The sequence below is a fragment of the Rana temporaria genome, chromosome 2 (assembly GCF_905171775.1).
Source record: "Rana temporaria chromosome 2, aRanTem1.1, whole genome shotgun sequence".
Lineage (NCBI taxonomy): Eukaryota > Metazoa > Chordata > Amphibia > Anura > Ranidae > Rana > Rana temporaria.
Window position 1 is genome coordinate 220,237,248 of NC_053490.1, and position 24,019 is coordinate 220,261,266.

Here is a 24,019-nt window from a genome sequence, read left to right on the forward strand (position 1 = left end):
CAGAGAGAGACAGTGAGACTGAGAGAGACAGTGAGAAAGTGAGACAGAGAGAGACAGTGAGAGACAGTGAGACAGAGAGAGACAGAGTGAGACAGTGAGAAAGAGAGAGACAGAGAGAGACAGAGAGAGACAGAGAGAGACAGAGTGAGACAGAGAGACAGAGAGAGACAGAGAGACAGAGAGAGACAGAGAGACAGAGAGAGACAGAGAGAGACAGAGAGACACCGAGACAGTGAGACAGAGAGAGACAGAGAGACAGAGAGAGACAGAGAGACAGAGAGAGACAGAGAGAGACAGAGAGACACCGAGACAGTGAGACAGAGAGAGACAGAGAGACAGAGAGAGACAGAGAGAGACAGAGAGAGACAGAGAGACACAGAGACAGTGAGACAGAGAGAGACAGTGAGACAGAGAGAGACAGTGAGAGACAGAGTGAGACAGAGAGAGACAGAGAGAGACAGAGTGAGACAGAGAGAGACAGAGAGACAGAGAGAGACAGAGAGACAGAGAGAGACAGAGAGACAGAGAGAGACAGAGAGAGACAGAGAGACACCGAGACAGTGAGACAGAGAGAGACAGAGAGACAGAGAGAGACAGAGAGAGACAGAGAGAGACAGAGAGACACAGAGACAGTGAGACAGAGAGAGACAGTGAGACAGAGAGAGACAGTGAGAGACAGAGTGAGACAGAGAGAGACAGAGAGAGACAGAGTGAGACAGAGAGAGACAGTGAGACAGAGAGAGACAGTGAGAGATAGTGAGACAGTGAGAGATAGTGAGACAGTGAGAGATAGTGAGACAGTGAAAGATAGTGAGACAGTGAAAGATAGTGAGACAGTGACATAATTTTTTGTGAAAGTTTGCATATGTTATGCTTTGGTAAAACTTTGTCAAAGTTTTTACAAATAAAAAAAAAGTTAAGTAAAAAAAAAAACGTTATTTCAAACAGGCTATGCATAATAATAAAAACCGTTTTGAACATATCATGTGTTTTTTTTGTTTTTTTTTTTGCTTTTTCTGCTTTCAGAATATACCAAACAAGTTATTTTCATATGGTATTGGACATATTTGTACAATTAATGAAATTTGCACTGCATTCTTCAAATACATTGATATTGCCATGGAACTCTTCCTCTTCCTCAACGTGGATACCCTCCTTATCCCTGACAATGTTATGCAGGCCTGGATTACCAACTCTGCATTCTCAAGACTGAGTTGCAAGGGGGTTTGGAAAACACGCCATTTACTGGACAATATGCCAAACGAACATTCAATGAGGCGTCTTGCGCGGCTCAGGCGATAATTGAAGATCCTCTTCTTGTTGTCCAGATTATTTCTGGCATAAGGCCTAAGCAGATAGTGAGAAAGTGCAAAGGCCTCATCGGCAACAAGCACAAAAGGCAGGTCGGGTCCTTCAGTTCCAGGCAGAGGCTGATCAGATGGTAAGTTAAATCGGCCTTGTCGCAGTCTTCTACCCATTACAGACTCACGGAACACTCTGGAATCAGAACTGCTGCCATATGCCCCAATGTCCACAGCGATACATTTATAATTGCTGTCACAGATAGCCAAGAGGACCAATGAAAAATATTTTTTATAGTTCTGGAATCTGGACCCAGAATGTGGAGGCTTTTGGATACGGATATGCTTTCCATCAAGAGCTCCGATACAATTTGGAAAGTTTGCCCGATCCCAAAATCCATCGGCTATTCTTCGCCACATGTTGCCATCTGGTAATGGCATCACTGCTGGACACAGCTCTTCCCATATGGCAAGGCATGTATCATGCACTATCTCTGAAATTGTAGAAATACCCAATAAAAAGTAATGGTTTAGAGAGGCATAGGACTGACCAGTTGCAAGAAACCTAGGAAAAAAAGACCATCTTTTTAGCTTTATTTAAGTACTGGCACATAAATCAATACAATATTTAGTATCTATACATACTGGGCTAGATTCAGGTAGGGGGACGTAAATTTGTGCGGGCGTAGCGTATGTAATTTACGCTACGCCGCCGCAATTTAGAGAGGCATGTGCAGTATTCACAAAGCACTTGCTCCGTAAGTTGCGGCGGCGTAAATCTGCCGGCGTAAGCGCGCCGAATTCAAATTGTCAAGGGGTGGGCGTGTTTTATGTAAATAAAACATGACCCCATGTAAATGATGTTTCTCACGAACGGCGCATGCGCCGGCTGTGAACGTATCCCAGTGCGCATGCTCCTAATCACGTCGCAAATAGTCAATGCTTTCGACGTGAACGTAATTTACGCAAAGCCCTATTCGCGAACGACTTACGCAAACGACGTAAACATTTTAAAATTCAACGCGGGAACGACATCCATACTTAACATTGGCTATGCCTCATATAGCAGGAGTAACGTTACGCCGGAAAAAGCCTTACGCAAACGACGTAAAAAAATCCACAGGGCGCGCGTACGTTTATGAATCGGCGTATCCAGCTCATTTGCATATTCTACGCTGAAATCGACGGAAGCGCCACCTAGCAGCCAGCGTAAATATGCACCCTAAGATACGACGGCGTAGGAGACTTACGCCGCTCGTATCTTAGCCTAATTTAAGCGTATCTGGTTTCCAGAATACGCTTAAATTTACAGCGGCGTAGATTCAGAGTTACGACGGCGTATTGCCCACTGTATATAAACACACACACACAGTAGACCAGGGGTAGGCAACCTCGGCACTCCAGCTGTTTTGAAAATACATATCCCATCATGCCTCTGCCTCTAGGAGTCAGCCCTATGATTGTCAAGGTCTTGCAATGGGACTTGTAGTTTCACCACAGCTGGAGAGCGGAAGTTGCCAATCCCTGCAGCAGACCAACAAAAAAAAAGACATTTGAAATGTAGGACTTCTTACCTCAAGGTCACCAAGAGACGTTCTTCTGCAGATACACACCTTATCATGTATGTATGTCTACGCTGCAGTCGTGGGTGCAGCTGGTCCAGTAAGTAGTCAAATGTGGCTACGGTCATCCCTGGTAAATTTGAAAAACTTAGTGGGATACTGTCGGAGATGAGCATAGTGCAGAGCCACATAACCTTCAGAAGGCCGCTTCAGTAGTATGGGGTGGGTCCAGAATCGACGTCTCCTAGCCACAATCTGCTTTTTCTTGCTCTCCATTCTCCTCGAATTGGCAAATACGACAAACAATGTCATAATGTCCCAAAAATTGTAGGAATCCATCGCACAGTGCAGATAGTACACAACAGGACAAAAGAAGGACACAGCAAGGACAAGTCACTCACTGAAAACTGCAATGCAGCATGGGAGGAGCAATGCTTTCTGGGTACTGTCATCAAAGCCACAGAAATGTCTGTAAACTGATGAAAACGGACGCAAAAACGGCTGAAAACTGATACATTTGCGGATGTAAATGGAACGGAAGACGGATGACAACGGACGTAAACGGATCAATAGACGGAAGTAAACGGATATTAACGGAATGGATGACGGATGAAAAAACGGATACGTTTTTAACGTGGCTAAACTGATGGTACCAGTGTGAATGAGGCCTTACATTAAAGTGTCGTACTTCTTTAATGTTTGTTTAACTTATTGCAAGACAAAAAGTTTTCAGATATGTTAAAAAAGATTCAGGGAATCTTTCTATAAATCTTACACAGATATTAAGGGCTCCGTAACAAAACATTTTTCTAAGATAATAAAACACTGTAGCACTGTAAATAAAAGACTTCTCAGAGACAAAATTTGAAATGACTTCAGGGAAAACAACAGTGCTAGATCAAAATACAGTTGCAATAAAAAGTATGTGAATGATATGGATTTCTGTACAAATTGGTCATAAAATGTGATCAGATCTTCATCTAAGCCACAACAATAGACAATCACAGTCTGCTTAAACTAATAACACACAAAGAATTAAATGTTACCATGTTTTTATTGAACACAACATGTAAAAATTCACAGTGCAGGTGTAAAAAGTATGTGAACCCTTGGATTTAATAACTGGTTGAACCTCCTTTGGCACAATAACTTCAACCAAACATTTCCTGTAGTTGCAGATCAGACGTGCACAACGGTCAGGAGTAATTCTTGACCATTCCTCTTTACCAGTGGCGGCTGGTGACATTTTAGGATGGGGGGGCGCAAGACCCCGCCCCTCCACATTTGGTCCCTCCCACTTCTCATAAGCCACACCCCCTATAGAATACACCCACTCCGTCCCCTGTATTCCACTTGCTTCCACTCATAGTGTCAGGAGTATACAGCTCAGCATCACAGCACAGAGTATATAGCCCCAGCATCACAAATCATGGTATATAGCGCAGGCTTACAGATTGGCGCAAACAAACTAAAAAATTACACTGTTAGTTATGAAGGACTCTAAATGGGCATGAGATTATCAGAGACTGCGGACATACTGCACGAGATTACCAGAGACTGCGGACATACTGCACGAGATTACCAGAGACTGCGGACATACTGCAAGAGATTACCAGAGACTGCGGACATACTGCACGAGATTATCAGAGACTGCGGACATACTGCACGAGATGACCAGAGACTGCGGACATACTGCACAAGATTATCAGAGACTGCGGACATACTGCACGAGATGATCAGAGACTGTGGACATACTGCACGAGATGACCAGAGACTGCGGACATACTGCACGAGATGACCAGAGACTGCACACATACTGCACGAAATTATCAGAGACTGTGGACATACTGCACAAGATTACCAGAGACTGAAGACATACTGCATTACTTGTCCTGCGACTTGGGAATTCAACGTTGCATGACAAGTCGTACCCCATATCTGTGCGACTTCAAGTCACAGCGACTTCAAAGTAGTCCCTGCATTACTTTGGTCGCACTTTGATGCAACTTGAGGTCCATAGACCTCCAGAATACACAGGCATTGCTTTAAGTCGCATCAAACTTTCAGACTGTTTTAGCCTGAAAGTCGCAAGATTCTGCCACAATTTTTTGCTGCGATTTTGCAGCGACTTGAAGCAATGCCTGTGTGTTCTGGAGGTCTACGGACCTCAAGTCACATCAAAGTGGGACAAAAGTAATGCAGGGACTACTTCGAAGTCGCTGTGACTTGAAGTTGCACAGATATGAACGGTTCTGATCAGGTCCAACTTATCCTGCAACTTTCCAGTCCCAAGTCGCTATTTCCACCAATTAAATATAAAAACCAATTGAATACGCGGGGGGGGGGGGGAGTATGGGTTCCCTTCCTGCCGCTATTTCCACCAATTAAATAAATAAAAAAAATAACATTTTAACAAGCCCGGAGGGGAGGGGGGATTGGATAAGGTCCAAAAAGAAATGAATGAATAAGCGGGGGGGGGATGGTTTGGCTATTTCCACCAATTAAATAAAAAAAAACAATGTTAAATACTTTTTTTTTTTTAACAAGCCTGGTTTGGGTGGTGCCGTTAATGCTGCTCTTTCCACCTATTGACAAAAAAACATCTGAATCATCTGAATAAGCGTGGGGGGGGGGGGGGTCTTCAGCCGCTACGGTCGGTATTTTTGCCCAAAGTTTTTTTTTTTTTTATAGGTCGGGTGCGGGAAGGGGTCCGTTTGCTGGCTCTTGCATACGTCAAACACACTTTAATTAGGCAGGGAGGGGGTTCATACCTGTTACTGCAGGCATGCTGGCAGATAGCTTCGAGGCGCACTCAGCTCCTGAGTCCCGACGTCACTTCCGGTTCTTCCTGAGACGTCGGGACTAGCACAGAGACGTGCGGGTGCACACAGAAAGTGTGCACCCAAGCCATAGAAAGACAGTCCATCGCGCCTGAAGCAAGTGGCGCGATGGAGAACGCCACAAAGGCATTTTTTTTTGCCAATGTAGCGCCTCGTCTGCAATCCCGTGATTGCACAGACGTGGCGCTACCCACACAACACTGTGTCCAGCGCCCGGCGCTCGGACACAGTGCACCTAAGTACCTTTTTTGGAAAAAAAAATTCCTTAAAGGGACATGTTTAAATAAACATTTTTTTTTTTTTTTTTTAGATTTTTTTTTTTTTTTACTGATTGGGGGAGGGGGGCGGCGCCCGGGCGCCCTCTATGGACGGGCCGCCACTGCTCTTTACAGAACTGTTTCAGTTCAGCAATATTCTTGGGATGTCTGGTGTGAATCGCTTTCTTGTGGTCATGCCACAGCATCTCAATCGGGGTGAGGCAGGACTCTGACTGGGCCACTCCAGAAGGCGTATTTTCTTCTGTTTAAGCCATTCTGTTGTTGATTTACTTCTATGCTTAGGGTCGTTGTCCTGTTGCAACACCCATCTTCTGTTGAGCTTCAGCTGGTGGACAGATGGCCTTAAGTTCTCCTGCAAAATGTCTTGATAAACTTGGGAATTCATTTTTCCTTCGATGATAGCAATCTGTCCAGGCCCTGACGCAGCAAAGCAGCCCCAAACCATGATGCCCCCACCACCATACTTCACAGTAGGGATGAGATTTTGATGTTGGTGTGCTGTGCCTCTTTTTCTCCACACATAGTGTTGTGTGTTTCTTCCAAACAACTCAACTTTGGTTTCATCTGTCAACAGAATATTTTGCCTGTACTGCTGTGGAACATCCAGGTGCTCTTGTGCAAACTGTAAACGTGCAGCAATGTTTTTTTTGGACAGCAGTGGCTTCCTCTGTGGTATCCTCCCGTGAAATCCATTCTTGTTTAGTGTTTTTTTACGTATCGTAGATTCGCTAACATGGATGTTAGCATATGCCAGAAACTTTTTTAAGTCTTTAGCTGACACTCTAGGATTCTTCTTCACCTCATTGAGCAGTATGCGCTGTGCTCTTGCAGTCATCTTTACAGGATGGCCACTCCTAGGGAGAGTAGCAGCAGTGCTGAACTTTCTCCATTTATAGACAATTTGTCTTACCGTGGACTGATGAACAGCAAGACTTTTGGAGATACTTTTATAACCCTTTCCAGCTTTATGCAAGTCAAAAATTCTTAATAGTAGGTCTTCTGAGAGCTCTTTTGTGCGAGGCATCATTCACATCAGGCAATGCTTCTTGTGAAAAGCAAACCCAGAACTGGTGTGTGTTTTTTATAGGGCAGAGCAGCTGTAACCAACACCTCCCATCTCATCTCATTGATTGGAGTGAGGTGTCAGCCAACAGGAGTCCAATTAGCTCTTGGAGATGTCATTAGTCTAGGGCAGTGGTTCTCAATCTTGCTAGTGCCATGAACCCCTTGATAACATTTCCCAAGTTGTGGGGACCCCAACAGTAACATTTTTGTAGCGTAGTTTTTCGGGACCCAAGGCAAGACAAGTAATTTGCGGCCCTAACCCACGGAAAGCTCTCCCTGAGTGCCTTCCACTTGTACAGTATTAAAATCCCTTATGGTATTTTATAGGATGTACCACTCTTTGTTCTCCTTTCTTTGTCTTTTATCTCTCTTTATCCTAATTTCTTGCCCCCCCCCCCATCCCTCTTTCTTGCCAAGTTCCTTATTCTTTCTACCCCTTTTTCTTTGTTCCTCCCCCTCTTTTCCTCTCCCTTCCATGTATTTTCTATTGTTTTTCCTTTTCTTACTCATTGGTGGGGGGAATGGGATAAGTGGCAGTGCTGGTGTGTGGTGGGATCAATGGCAGTGCTGGGGGGTATTCTGATCAGCCAACTTAGGTGATCTTGATCAAGGTCATCTACTGATCTGAGAACTGTAGTGGGGACTTTTAATGGCAACTCTAATCACAGGTAGTGTTACTCACTGTGTCTCCAGGTCTGTGGTGTCTCCAAGTGACTCCTATGCCAAAATCAGGATATAGGGTATCCTCCAGCCCCTCCCACTTCACATTCCTCACCAGTCAGCTGACCTCTAGTCTTTGCCCCCTAGTCATGCCATAAACTAAATGGGCGGCAGCAAAGAGGCTGAGTGGGGGGCCGCAGGCTCCAGGACAAGCCCAGCTGGGTGGCCGGCCACAGATTCCAGGGACAGCCATGCTGGGTGGTCACGAAAAGGCTGGGAAAGCAGTGCGCACTTCAGGAACAGCCCAGGATTTGGTGACCTCTGGCAAATAGTCATTCGACCCCTGAGGGGGGCCCCCGACCCCCAGGTTGAGAACCACTGGTCTAGGGGTTCATATACGTTTTCCACCTGCACTGTGAATGTTTACATGGTGTGTTCAATAAAAACATGGTAACATTAAATTTTTTGTGTGTTATTAGTTTAGGCAGACTGTGATTGTCTATTGTTGTGACTTAGAGGAAGATCAGATCACATTTTATGACCAATTTGTGCAGAAATCCATATCATTCCAAAACGGTTTACATACTTTTTATTGCAACTGTATAGTGTATTTGAACACTGACACACTCCTTAAAGGGAAACTACAATAGTATAACTATATATCATTTTAACAGAACTACATTTTTGATCTGATAGTTTTTTTTTTTTTTCAAAACAAGGAAAATAGATGGGTTCAGCTCATGGTCTCTACCTGCAGAGAACTCCTCAGATGCATTTTGCCCTTTTTGGGGCATAATCATAGAGGCTCCACCTGCTGGATAATTTATAAATCTGAAATATTTATATGACAAATGTCATATTTACTTAACTAAAATAAAGCATCACCTGTAATGAAATATGTCACACAATGTGCAGACTGCTCAATTTTGTAGAAAACTTCAAGGCAAAGCTGCCCTGTTCTCTTTCTGCACCTGGTGCCATTTTCTGGTGCCATGGGGACAACAGCTATGGGTCTCTGGGCTTAGCTGCACCAAGGATAATCCAATCGGGACATACCTCCTCCTGCCCTTTCCTCCACTGAGAAAAGTAATTTTATTGATTACACTACCTGGAACGTGATCTGTGAATGGGGGACAGCATCCTGTGAGTTAATCAAATTTAACCTCCAAGTTCAGCAGCAGGAAGTAGACAGGGCATCCCTGCAGTGAAGATTTCTACAAAATCCAGAAGCCTGCACATATTTTATTGTAGGTAAGTAATTTAACTAAAGCTGGGCAGAAAAAAAAGTTTTTTTAGCTTAACTTAAAAGAAAAGTATGTTTTTTTTCCCCATCATACTTACCTAGGTGGATGCGATGCTGCATCTTTCCCCCGGCGCCCCTACACTGAGAACCGAGAGATCGAACATCGCCCATTGCTCATTTCTCACAGCTTCCTAAACAGAGAGCTGCTGACTGTCAATCAGCATCCCTCCTCTCTGCTCCTCCTCGCTCACTAGAGCACTGAGCTGTGGAAGGGCTGGGAGCAGCACCTGGCCGATCCCGACTTCCATTATTGTGATGACGCGGTGCCTGGACTGATTCCTGGGATGTCAACAGAGAGCGAACTTCAGTCTGCTCTCTGCTGAAAACAGGTCACAGGAGTGCAAAACGAATTGCACTCCTGTGACCCATAGGAGAAGCCCAGCCAAACGAGCCCAGGCTGGACTTTTCCTTTAAGCTTTAAAATATACCTGTGAAATAAAGGAATATATTTGTACATAAAGTGTCAATATAAAACCACAGCGCTATGAGAATAAATTAATATTCAAATCTAAATATGCAAACACAAGTGTACAATGAGATATCACAATATTAAGTAAATAACTTATAAACTTGTAAACATGCAAAGTAAGTGAAAAAAAGTGTGAGAAAAAGTTCGTGACGCTACAGAATACGTAACGTATTCAAACAAGAAAATTCATGTGACTTCAAAAGTAGTTGATCCACTTTCCAGGACTTCCACCACACCTCAGTGTTCAGTGCTCCAATCCCCCTCACAGTGGACACTCACCACAATCATATGCCTCCCACTCTCGTGTTTGGCTAACGAGCTTGTAATAAGAGTATCTCCAGGGTATCACCAATATATATCCAAATGTTAATTCCGAGAAGTTTCCAAAGTGATAATGCAAAACAAGAGAAAAAATGCACAATAGTGTAAAAACGTAAGACCAGTTTATTAAAACACTCAAATGAACCTTCAAAAGTTGCACTCACAAATCAGAATCACAAAAACAGCTTTGTGTGATAGCAGATCACTGCACACTTCAAACTCCTTAACTGTAGATAATAGTGGTCACGGCGGACCCTCGATTAACCGAATGATCTCACCGCAATCCTTGGCACAGCACACCACCTCAAATGATAACTCCTTCACTCGATAACACAAAAACAGCTGAAAGATGGCTGCAAACACTCCTAGTTGTAACTTGGAACTTCTTTTCTCTCTTTCCTTTTCAAACATGGATTAGGCCACGCCCCGACATGTTTCGACTTCCTGTCTTATTCATGGGTATGGCCAAATCCCCACTTCCCTCTTTTATATATACCTGGGGTTATATAGCAGCGAATCAGAGCAGGGAGTGACGAGACGCCATCCTCTGCTTGTGTGTATCGCTCTATCTGGCAGCGAATACGTCACCGGGTCACGTGCAATGGCGCGTCCAATAGGGTGAAAGCATCGCCGTATCTATGGGCGGGAGCTGTGTATGACGTCTCACTTGTCAGTCCAGCAGCACTGAGCGCAGCCAATCATGCTGCGTATCTCTTGTGACACGTTACCTTGCCGGAAATGATGAGTGAGTGTTGTCTATCGTCAAGGTGCCGCGTTGTCCTAGCAACGGGGGACGCGACCAGCTGGTCACATGCACGTCGCAGCCAATAAACAATTGATCGCAGCAAAAGCCCAGACGGAAGTGCAATGTACATATGGCACATTGGCATATCACACAGAGGTTTACTAATTGTTAAAGAAGGACCTTACTAGCAGATCAGTATTATAATTATTACTTTTTTTGTGTGAGTGTAACAGTAATTTTTCAAAAACTAGGGGGATTTACTCATAAATCAGGGGACGGTCTCTCGAGAGTCCCCATGACCACCAATCCCCAGTTATTACACACTAAAAAAATTATATATAAAATACAATCAATATTTAAAATCAAATATAAAAATTAGCACTATAACTTCGATCTGATATACAAATACCACTACTAACATTATCTTTAATAAACTAATCTAGACTAAATCAATTCATAAAACACAATGTATACATATACTCACTATTATACGAGTATTGGGTATCATGCATATGTATAAGTACACAAACTGACTGCATATAGATTAAAAATACTACTTAATTTAATCAAGGAATGAATGGTTAATGGTGACTATTGATCACAAATGATCCAATAATTCATGGGTGGAACATTTCTGACATCACAATAGTTAAACCATTTAAATAAAAAAACATTTGAATAAACATACAAGATGTATGAAAATATAAACTAGATACCTGACCATATACTGACAATTGCAGAGACAAGGGTTTAACTGGTATCATCCATGCTATTTAGCTAATAGTCCTGCATATCAGTAATATGGTACAGTCCAGATACGATCTATACGACACATTGTATATTGAGGTCAGTGTTCACCTATAACATATATCAATAACACAATTATACAATAAGATCGAAAAAGGAAAAGAAAAAATTGGAGAAATTGAATCTGTCAAGAGTTGTTAATAAAACAATTGAGGTCAACCTCTATGTTTAAACCCCTAGGCTGAAGACATCTAAGCAGGTATATCCACTGGGTTTCGCGTTGTGAGAGGTCCCTAATTCTATTTGAACCCCTCCACCCGAAATATACCACATCAATACCACAGAATTGAATCAAAGATGGATCCTGCTTGTGTCTTTTCTTAAAATGCATTGAGACGCTATGATATTCAAAGCCCTTTTTAATGTTCGCCAAATGTTCAGCGATTCGCACCCTAAGCAATCTCTTTGTCCTCCCCACATAAAGTAGACCGCATGGACACCATAATAGATACACCACGTAAGAGGAATTACATGTGCTAAATTCTTTGATCTCAAACGGACTACCATCGCTTCCTCTTACTTGACATATTCCCCTGTTGTGTATCTTGACTGTTCGACAACATATACACCTTCCACAGGGAAAAAAACCTTTCAAGTCAATTTTAATGGAGGGAGTTGGGGGGTCCAGAATTTTCCGGACAACTTTATCTCCGAAATTTGGTGCCTTTCGGTAGATAAACCGAGGATGATCCGGTATTATAGTACCCAAATGTGTGTCTCTGGCTAGGATGTGCCAGTGTTTACGAAAAATCGTTTCAACATCCTTGTATTGGGAATGAAAGCCTGTTAAAAAACCCCATTGATGCTGGCTGTTAGACTCAACAGATGCCCTCTTCTTTAAACATTGTTCCCTCGGTACTTCTGCTACCTCTCTTATGATGTTATTCAATTTAGCTTCATTGTATCCCTTCTGTACAAATCTCTGTTTCAACAAAGTTGCTTGTTCTAAATAGTCTGATTCCTCAGTACAGTTTCTCCTTACTCTTAGGAACTGTCCTTTCGGGATATTGCTTATCCACGCCGGATGATGTCCACTCCGGATCGACAAGTAGCTGTTACGATCGGTTGTTTTGAAATGTACTTTCGTCTTCAATTTCCCATTTAGATGTTCAATGTTGACATCAAGAAAATCTACTGAATTCATACTAATATTGTATTCAAGCTTGATGTTATTCTTATTGTTGTTGAGATCTGTCAGGAACAATCTGAGATCCACCTCCGATCCCTCCCAAATTAGTAAGAGATCGTCGATGAATCTGCGATAGAAGATGAGCTGTTGTCTCTGATTGCAGAAGATATGTCTATCCTCCCACTCCGCCATAAACAGGTTGGCGAGGCTGGGGGCAAACTTAGCCCCCATAGCCACGCCAACCTGTTGCGAGAAGAAAAAGCCATTGAACCAAAAATAGTTGTGCGCCATGCAGAACTCCAGAGCTTGGCCCAAAAATTTCTTTTGGACATGAGGGATGTCATCCCTCCTACTCAATGCCCAGTTTAATGCCAGCGCAGCGTCCTCATGCTGGATTATAGTATAAAGGGACGCTACGTCCGCTGTTACCAATATGATGTTGGACCCAGGGTTGATATTTAATAACTCTAAAGATGTTAATAAATCCGTTGTATCTTTTAGGAACGCCCTAGTATTACGAACACTCGGCTGGAGAAACTTATCTAAGTACTCTCCCAACCTAGCAGTCACAGAGCCAATCCCATTTACAATGGGTCGGGCTGGTGGGACTGTTGGGTGTTTATGAATCTTAGGTAACGTGTATATCACTGGAGTCCTGCATACAGAGGGGGCTAAATAAGCCTTTTCTTTGGCATTAAGAGCCTGCGTGCGGTATCCCCAACAAACTAGAGCATCCAATTGCGCTTTGTAGTCCTCAGTAGGGTCTGAACCCAATCTTCTGTAGGTCACAGGGTCGCTTAACAGTGTAGTCAATTGATTCAGATAAAACTCTTTATCCATAACGACCACTCCGCCTCCCTTATCTGCAGGGCGGATGATGATCTCCTTGTTGTTTTCAAGGCTTTTTATTCCTTCTTTTATAAATTCAGGGTTCACTTTCTTCTTTTGCGGTAGTTCATCAATATCCTTCAACACCAAATGCTTGAAGACCTCGATGTAATGATTATTCGGGTTTTGGGGATTAAATAGGGATCTATTTTTTAGGCCGCTATCTATATGTGCTGAGGCGGCAGTACTCTTATAAGATGATTCTGCCGGATGACTCAAGAAGTATTTTTTCATGTTAAGAGTCCTTATAAATTTATGAGTGTCAATGTACAAATTGAACTTGTTCATGACTCTCCTTGGTGCACATTTTAGACCAGTATTAAGTATGTTCAATTCTTTCAAATTCAACTCTACTTTGCTTAAATTAAAGATCCCTGTACTTAGGTTTTCCTCGGTCTTTTCTTTGGATTGCTTTCTCCGTCCGGCCCTACAGCCCCTTCTTCTCTTTGGGGGTAGTCTCCATTCTTGGGGTGAGGATATGGATAACCATTCCTGTCCCCCCCCTTGTTGTGACCATTGTGAGGGGGTCTCTTCGGGGTTACTCCTCTCCCCCTCCCCCTCTGCCCTAAAAAAGGCTGCGGTGGATGATGATAATAATTGGGTGCTGGGTGTGCATACCATTGTTGATATTCTTGTTGAGGATAATACTGACAATGGTTCTGTTCACCCTGTGTGTAATAAGGGCGAGGTGATTGATGACCATGACCATATTGATAATCATCTCTCTCTCGTCTAGGTGCTGCAGGTGATTCGAATTGTGGGCCATACTGTCCACTCCCAGAAGCCTGTGAGTCAGAATTCCGTCTCTGATTAGGCAGTAGATGTTCATTTTTCCTCAGTATGGCTTTACTGGTAGTATGTTTAATCGAATCCTTTTTCTGGCTAACGGTATTTAATTTTTGTGTAGGCTTCACTTCATCATTACCGTTTTCAGCTCTGGCAGCAATTTGCCAAGCATAAATCTTGTCATTTTTAAAATCCTCGGAGTCTCGGTTATATTTCTTAACCTTTCTCTTCTGTGTCTCCCTATCAGTCTTCTCCAATTTTTTCTTCATGTTCGTATTGAATTCTTTAATCATAGCAGAGTCATTAATTGGTGCTAATTTAACTTGTATGATTTTAATTTTTTCATTGATCAAACTTAATTTTATCTGTTTCCTTTTCAGGACCAGCACCTGTAATTCCATCCCCACTTTGTTAAAGAATTTCTTCCATTCATCCATATATTTAGTCTCATAGAGACCATCCTGGGGAGTCACCTCCCACCTTAAACTCCTAAAAATCAGTCCCTCCTTATTATAGTGCTCGAATGTAAACACATCCCACCAGGCTTTAATTTGTTTTTCTAATAAAATTTCCAGGGTTTTTAAAATCCCTGGATAATCCTCCTCACAGTCTGTCATTTCCTGACTGGTGGAGAAGATCGTGTCAGCACTCAATTGCCTATTCATCAAAAAATTGATAGATTCCATGGCTGCTAGTAGTTAAAAAGTATAGAAAATGTGATGATTGGGGTATCAAAAAACTGCGCCCGAATGATAACCCACTACTGCGCCAGATGGAAAGAAGTTGAAGCGCCTAGCTGCTGCTTAAATAAATAGTATGTGAAATAAAGGAATATATTTGTACATAAAGTGTCAATATAAAACCACAGCGCTATGAGAATAAATTAATATTCAAATCTAAATATGCAAACACAAGTGTACAATGAGATATCACAATATTAAGTAAATAACTTATAAACTTGTAAACATGCAAAGTAAGTGAAAAAAAGTGTGAGAAAAAGTTCGTGACGCTACAGAATACGTAACGTATTCAAACAAGAAAATTCATGTGACTTCAAAAGTAGTTGATCCACTTTCCAGGACTTCCACCACACCTCAGTGTTCAGTGCTCCAATCCCCCTCACAGTGGACACTCACCACAATCATATGCCTCCCACTCTCGTGTTTGGCTAACGAGCTTGTAATAAGAGTATCTCCAGGGTATCACCAATATATATCCAAATGTTAATTCCGAGAAGTTTCCAAAGTGATAATGCAAAACAAGAGAAAAAATGCACAATAGTGTAAAAACGTAAGACCAGTTTATTAAAACACTCAAATGAACCTTCAAAAGTTGCACTCACAAATCAGAATCACAAAAACAGCTTTGTGTGATAGCAGATCACTGCACACTTCAAACTCCTTAACTGTAGATAATAGTGGTCACGGCGGACCCTCGATTAACCGAATGATCTCACCGCAATCCTTGGCACAGCACACCACCTCAAATGATAACTCCTTCACTCGATAACACAAAAACAGCTGAAAGATGGCTGCAAACACTCCTAGTTGTAACTTGGAACTTCTTTTCTCTCTTTCCTTTTCAAACATGGATTAGGCCACGCCCCGACATGTTTCGACTTCCTGTCTTATTCATGGGTATGGCCAAATCCCCACTTCCCTCTTTTATATATACCTGGGGTTATATAGCAGCGAATCAGAGCAGGGAGTGACGAGACGCCATCCTCTGCTTGTGTGTATCGCTCTATCTGGCAGCGAATACGTCACCGGGTCACGTGCAATGGCGCGTCCAATAGGGTGAAAGCATCGCCGTATCTATGGGCGGGAGCTGTGTATGACGTCTCACTTGTCAGTCCAGCAGCACTGAGCGCAGCCAATCATGCTGCGTATCTCTTGTGACACGTTACCTTGCCGGAAATGATGAGTGAGTGTTGTCTATCGTCAAGGTGCCGCGTTGTCCTAGCAACGGGGGACGCGACCAGCTGGTCACATGCACGTCGCAGCCAATAAACAATTGATCGCAGCAAAAGCCCAGACGGAAGTGCAATGTACATATGGCACATTGGCATATCACACAGAGGTTTACTAATTGTTAAAGAAGGACCTTACTAGCAGATCAGTATTATAATTATTACTTTTTTTGTGTGAGTGTAACAGTAATTTTTCAAAAACTAGGGGGATTTACTCATAAATCAGGGGACGGTCTCTCGAGAGTCCCCATGACCACCAATCCCCAGTTATTACACACTAAAAAAATTATATATAAAATACAATCAATATTTAAAATCAAATATAAAAATTAGCACTATAACTTCGATCTGATATACAAATACCACTACTAACATTATCTTTAATAAACTAATCTAGACTAAATCAATTCATAAAACACAATGTATACATATACTCACTATTATACGAGTATTGGGTATCATGCATATGTATAAGTACACAAACTGACTGCATATAGATTAAAAATACTACTTAATTTAATCAAGGAATGAATGGTTAATGGTGACTATTGATCACAAATGATCCAATAATTCATGGGTGGAACATTTCTGACATCACAATAGTTAAACCATTTAAATAAAAAAACATTTGAATAAACATACAAGATGTATGAAAATATAAACTAGATATAAACTACTTATTTAAGCAGCAGCTAGGCGCTTCAACTTCTTTCCATCTGGCGCAGTAGTGGGTTATCATTCGGGCGCAGTTTTTTGATACCCCAATCATCACATTTAAAATATACCTGTCAGGCAGTTTGTAAATCCTGCAATAACCACTTTACCAGTATTTAGTGTGGATACATAAAATAAATGCGCTTCTAATTTCTTGTTCCTTGAATTCACTAGGTATTAGTAAGCTACTTGGCACCAGTCAGAGGCAATTGTGGTATGCTCTCAAATCCTGATCTCACATGTATTTGTTTTAATAGGTATGGTGAAGATGAAATCTTACAGTCATTAAGCACCTCTGTTATTATTGGCCCAGATTCAAGTAGAATTGCGCGATATTTGCGGGGGAGCAGGGCAACGATTTTGCCCTGCGCCCCCGCAAATATTTTGCGCTGCCCTCGATTCACGGAGCAGTAGCTCCGTGAATTGCGAGGGCGCGCCGGCAAATTTGCCCGGCGTAAGCGCGTGCAAGTTAAATGATCCCGCCGGGGGCGGGAATCATTTAAATTAGGTGCGCTCCCGCGCCGAGCGTACAGCGCATGCTCCGTCGGGAAACTTTCCCGACGTGCATTGCGGCAAATGACGTCGCAAGGACGTCATTTGCTTCTAAGTGAACGTGAATGGCGTCCAGCGCCATTCACGTTTCACTTACGCAAACGCCGTGAAATTCAAATTTCACGGCGAGGGAAGGCCGGCTATACTTTAGCATTGGCTGCCCCTACTATTAGAAGGGGCAGCCTTGCGCTAAAAGTAGCCGTACGGAAACTCCGTACCTGGCTTGCGCGGGGCCCGCGCAAGCTTGTGAATCAGTGGTAGTATGCAATTTGCATACTACACGCTGATACACAATGGGAGCGCCCCCTAGCGTCCCCCGCAAGAATGCAGCCTAAAATCTGCGAGGCAAAAGAGCCTTATGCCGCGCAGATTTTAGCCTGCAGTCGGTGTAACGAGGTTCCTGAATCAGGAGCACTCGTTACACCGGAGCAAGTAAGCACTTGCGCTGCGTAACCTATGGTTGCGCGGGCGCAAGTGCTTCTTGAATCTGGGCCAATGTGAATATGTTTTTTTTTTGTTTGTTTTTTTAAAGAATAAGTACTGTGAATAATGTTTAATGTATTTCCTAAAAGCATTTTTGTTATTTCTTGAGTGTGTTATAGTAATTACAATATCTGCTTGAATTCTAAGCTGATTTCAGTACATTACCACTCTTGGATTCAAAAAAAGTAATCATTATTGAGAAGCTTTACTATAAAGTGGTCTCTAGGTATGACCCAAGTTTATCCCACTGCATCCTACTCCTACTTTTTATACATTTATTTTGCTTTTATTTTCCCCTTGTAGCAAGTAACACCTTTTATTACTTCATATGACATCATCACTAGAACTGTCAAATTCTTGCAGGGACACTGCTCAGCTGAGTATACTACACCAGTTCCTACTGACATAGGTACACCCCAAAGATTACATCTCCCAAAAGACCTTTTCCTATACACATGGTGGGCGAACTATTGCTAGTCAAGGCAGCATGTTGGTAGGGTTTAGCGTGTGTGACGACAGTAACTCATATAGACAGGAGTAATAGAAAACGTGTATTGAAGTAATTCAATGACAGCTCACAACAACCCGGAGGCATGCCTACCCAACCGGGTACACTCATAGTTACCAAAGATGTAAAGATGACAGGTATCAGCTGAGTTGACAGCATCTGTTAAGAGAGCGGAATGTGACCTGGCCATCTGGTACCCAAGCAGGAAGATGTCCAAGGAGTGGCAAGCCTGTGCTTACCTCTAGTACTGTCCCTAACATGTGGGGTATTTGTCCCTACTCTACCAACTCTTATAAAGAACACCAAACCAGGAAGCTATAGGGCCTTAAATAGGCTCTAATGCCGCGTACACACGATCGGAATTTCCGACAAGAAAAGTTCGATGTGAGCTTTTGTTTGGAAATTCCGACCGTGTGTAGGCTCAATCGGAATTTTTCTGTCGGAATTTCTGACAGCAAAAATTTGAGAGCTGAATGCAATTCCGACACGCAAAAAAACACGCATGCTCGGAATCAATTAGACGCATGCTTGGAATCATTTAACTTAATTTTTCTCAGCTCGTTGTAGTGTTGTTTTTCACCGCGTTCTTGACGGTCGGAATTTTGTGTGACCATGTGTATGCAACACAGGTTTGAGACAAAATTCCGTCGGAAAAAAATCCACGGTATTCTTGTCGGAATTTCTGATCGTGTGTGCGCAGCATAACATATGTTTTTTAAATTTTGTTTCGTTTATGTATATTCCTTTTATTTTTAATTTAATAATGGTTTTGAATATGTTTTTATCTAAAGATGCAGCTGAACATTCATACGTGCAGCCTATTTGATTTGGTAATATGTAATGTACAGTTTAAATGAGATATGGGCATTGGTATTTGATCAAGTGCCTCTTTTCTCCTTACGGGACTCTCTATTTTGATTGGGGTGAGTCTGCTGCATCTCACGTCTATATTTGTTTGTTTTTAAAATGAGTTCTTCCTTCAATGTGAGAGTGAGGCTTGGTTGCCGCAAACTCACCTGATGGAGGGATTTGGATCCATTTTTTTTATCTACAATTGAATCACAGAGTTTGCTAATTTGATGAACATGGTCCATCTGAGAGACTGACTTTTGGACTATTTAAATTTGACACTTTTTCGATTTATCTAGCGCAACACTTTACTTAAATAGGCTTGGCTTTCCCAAGATGGCTGCTGGAGTCACATTGGGTGGCAGCATCCATTGGGTGCCTCCCCAGTGACCCATGAAACCATAGAGGAATTGCAGTTCTCTTGACTTCCTCTTCAGCTGCGGTGCTGCTGCAGAAGAGCGCCACCTGCAATGGAGAAAATAGACACACAGCATTGTATTGCTGGGAATAAAATCAATATAAGCATGTGGAGGGGCAACAAGATAGGTGGAGTTCTGTAATCCAGCAGCTTAATGCTGAATTCATATTTAATTTTTGTATTAAACTGTAAGCTTAACCACTAGGCCGAATGATGGCTACAGCAAGGACCTGAATTTCCGGGAGGCTGTCAATAGACGGCCTCCCCTTTGCACACTCCCCCCACACTGTGTCACTGAGACTCGGGTGATCACAGATCCGAGTAAGGGGTCGGTCCGGGGCCCCTGACCACGTGATCAGCTGTCAGCCAATGACAGCTGATCACGTAATGTAAACAAAGCTCGTTAATCATTTTTATTTTCTCCTCACGCTAAAAGGGCAAGGAGAAAAAAAATCCGATCTCTGGCTTTTGTGTAAGGGACATCGGTCCCCAGTGAAAGAGGCACACCTGCCTCATCAGTGCCCACCAGTACCACCTGACAGTGCCCCCTGTCAGTGCCCACAGTGACCATCAGTGCTAAACAGTGCCACCTATCAATGCCTACGAGTGCCACTTATCAATGCCCACCAGTGGTGCCAATCAGTGCCTCATCAGTGCCACCTAGCAGTGCTGCCTATCAATCTCACCTACCAGTGCTGATCAGTGCCCATCACTGCCACCTATCAGTGCCGATCACTGCCACCTATCAGTGCCCATCACTGCCAGCCATCAGTGCCACCTATTAATGCCAATTCTTAGTGCCCACCAGTGCCACCTATCAACGCTCTTCAGTGCCACCCATCAGTGCCACCTCTCAGTGTCATCTCTCAGTGCCCACCAATGCTGCCTCTCAGTGCCCACCAGTGCCGCCCATCAATGCCCACCAGTACCGCCTAACAGTGGCCACCAGTGTCACCTTATCGGTGCCCATCAGTGGAGCCCATCGGTGCTCCTTAGTGCAGCCTATCTGTGCCAATCAGTTCAGTCTCATCAGCGTACATCAATGAAGGAGAAAAATTACCCGTTTGCAAATTTTAATATTTTTTTTATTTTTTTAAAAAAATAACAAAAAATTAAAACCGCAGAGGCGATCAAATACCACCAAAAGAAAGCTCTATTTGTGGGGGGGAAAAAACGATAACAATTTAATTTGGGTACAGTGTTTTATGACTGCGCAATTGAGAGTGAGAGCACTGAAAGCTAAAAATTGGTCTTTGCAGGAGGGGGGGTTTAAGTGCCCAGTAAGCAAGTGGTTACGCTGCACTACAAACAGAAAAATAATTCACTGATTTAACAGTTTAACCTTTAGCACCAACAAAACATAACAAAATTGTAGCGCTGGATGATGATTAGGGTTTAAAAACTATGGCCCGGATTCAGAAAGGACTTACGACGGCGTATCTCCAGATACGCCGTCGTAAGTCCAAATGAGCGCCGTCGTATCTATGCGCTGATTCATATAGGCAGTTACGCCTGAATTTGGCCAAGATACGACCGACGTAAGTCTCTTACACCGTCGTATCTTGGGTGCATATTTACGCTGGCCGCTAGGGGGCGCTTCCGTAGATTTACGCGTCGAATATGCAAATGACCTAGACACGCCGATTCAGAAACGTACTTGCGCCCGTCGGATTTAGCTACGCCGTTTACGTAAGGCGTCGATCCGGCGTAACTTTACCCCTCATAAAGCAGGGGTAAGTCATGTTAAGGTATGGACGTCGGAAACGTCGGAACAGCGTCGTATTTTACGTTGTTTGTGTAAGTCGTACGTGAATGGGGCTGTGCGTATGCTACGTTCACGTCGACAAAGCATTGAGCCGACGTATCTTAGGGAGTATTTGCGACGTGACTCTGAGCATGCGCCGTTCGATCGGCCATGCATTTACATGGGGTCACGCTTCATTACAATACAACACGCCCACTGCCTTTCTAACTTTGGAAGCAAGTGCTTTCTGAATACAGTACTTGCCTCTCAATGTTACGTCGGCGTAGCGCATAGGGGATGCATTACGCCCGCTCAAAGATGCTCCAATGTATCTGAATCGCGGCCTATGTGTCTAACAAAAAACAGATTATAAACCATATATAGATCACCAAGTGAATGATGTGTTGGCTAAATCAATAACAAAAGTCCAAACATATGTGAAGATTGGAAGAAACTTGGTTGCTGTGTACGACTAGGTCAGGGGTGCCCAACCAGTGGCCCGGGGGCCACATGTGGCCCGCAGGGCCCTCTGATGTGGCCCGCGACCTCCTGCTCTGGGATGGCTGGTTGCCGACCTGCCATCCGAGAGCATCAGTGTTGTAAATGAAGCCAGCGGGAAAAGGAAGCAAGCGGCTTTTCAGAAAGTGCGCCACACCTGCAGGATATAATAGACGTCGTTGGCAAAGTGCAGCTAACCTGGCGGGAAAACCACATGTATGCTGCGCCGCACCCACGGTGTGGGTAGACTGCAGACATTCAGTTTAAAAGCAGCCTTAAGCCCCTTTCACATGAACGGTCCAACCCAATCAGACCCTCCATTCACCTCTATAAAGCGGCAGATGTAAACCAACTTTTGTCTATTTACACCTGCCTACGTCCAATCCGATTTGCTAAAAAAAAACAGAAGTGGATCTGTCTCCTTCCATCTGATTGGATCAGAGAGCCCATAGAGTAGATTGGGCTGTGTCTGTGTCTGCTTTGCATATGCAGACTGGACACAGATCTGTCATCTGCCCACTTCGCTCATTGTGGCCCGCGACTGGTTACTACGTCACTTAAGTGGCCCTCAACCTTCAAAACGTTGGGCACCCCTGGACTAGGTGGATCACTCCTAGATCAGAAAAACATGCAATATTTTCACACTTGGACGTGATGCACACTTGTGAAGGGAACTGCCACCAATTATACAGAGGCTTACCAAAAATGTTGAACCCAAATAAGCATACGCTCAAAGGGTCAACAAGGCTGAATATGCTCAATGGATGTATCAATGCAGGACCAGATCTTCTTAAGGCACACGATACCAAATCCACCAGTGAAATGGAGAAGACGTATATGCTTGAAGATAATGACCCACAGACGGTCAGACCGTAAACCCGATGAGATGAAAAAGAGTGAAACAGAAGAAGCACATAGCGTAATACTGTAGGCAATGAGCGTTTAATAATGGTTGGAAACACTTACATGAAAGTGGAAGGAAAACACTTTGATCAAATGTGCATGGCAGCAGTGGAGTCTCCCGACGCGTTTCGCAAAATCTTGCTTCGTCTTCGCCATTGTTTTGTATTTAACCTTTAGCACCAGTTAGCTCCTCAGCTTAGTGTTATAATAAGCTTCTGAAATGCCTCTTAAATTAGGAAGGCAATGCGCTGAAGTACTGTGTTGTTTATTTGGGCAGCATATAACAACTGAACTGATTCTCTGGGACAAATTCAGCAATTGCAATGCAAGATGGCTGTGGGCCACATAACCCTGCTGAGGATTGGACTAGAACGAAGCTGAGACTGCTAATTCTGTTGCAACACACTGTACAGTGGAGTAAATGCATAACACACTGCAGAACCCCACAATTCACATACTGGAGGTTATTTACTAAAACTAGAGCGTGCAAAATCTGGTGCAGCTCTGAATAGAAACCAATCAGCTTCCAGTTTTTTTTTGCCAAAGCTTAATTTAACAAGCCGAAGTTAGAAGCTGATTGGCTACCATGCACAGCTGCACCAGATTCTGAGTGCACCAGTTTAAAAAAAAGGGTCATATACAGTGCAGAATTTAAATAGGCAATAAGACAAATCCCCGTTTTAATACAAGTTGCAATGAGGCAAAGTAACACAAAGAAGTACAGCTAGGCCAACAGTCTCTGATAAACCAAGGTCAGATGTGCTAGAAGCCTTTGTATCATCTATGAAATGCTGTGTGCTAATTTCTTGCTTATCAAAGTTAACAACAATGGCCCAGATTCAAGAAGCACTTGCGCCAGCGCAACCATAGGTTACGCAGCGCAAGTGCTTACTTGCTCCGGTGTAACGAGTGCTCCTGATTCAGGAACCTCGTTACACCGACTGCAGGCTAAAATCTGCGCGGCATAAGGCTCTTATGCCTCGCAGATTTTAGGCTGCATTCTTGCGGGGGCCGCTAGGGGGCGCTCCCATTGTGTATCAGCGTGTAGTATGCAAATTGCATACTACCACTGATTCACAAGCTTGCGCGGGCCCCGCGCAAGCCAGGTACGGAGTTTCCGTACGGCTACTTTTAGCGCAAGGCTGCCCCTTCTAATAGTAGGGGCAGCCAATGCTAAAGTATAGCCAGCCTTCCCGCGCTGTGAAATTTGAATTTCACGGCGTTTGC

The 24,019-nt window shown here is 43.3% G+C and overlaps 1 protein-coding gene across 1 annotated transcript; it reads right to left on the reverse strand.

Annotated features, from left to right (window-relative positions):
• Positions 1 to 1,022: 1,022 nt before the first annotated feature.
• Positions 1,023 to 1,973, reverse strand: LOC120928262 (protein ALP1-like). The gene has a single exon (XM_040339365.1). The coding sequence runs from the start codon at positions 1,740 to 1,742 to the stop codon at positions 1,023 to 1,025; it is 720 nt and encodes a 239-aa protein (XP_040195299.1). The 5' UTR covers positions 1,743 to 1,973.
• Between the last annotated feature and the right edge of the window lie 22,046 nt (positions 1,974 to 24,019).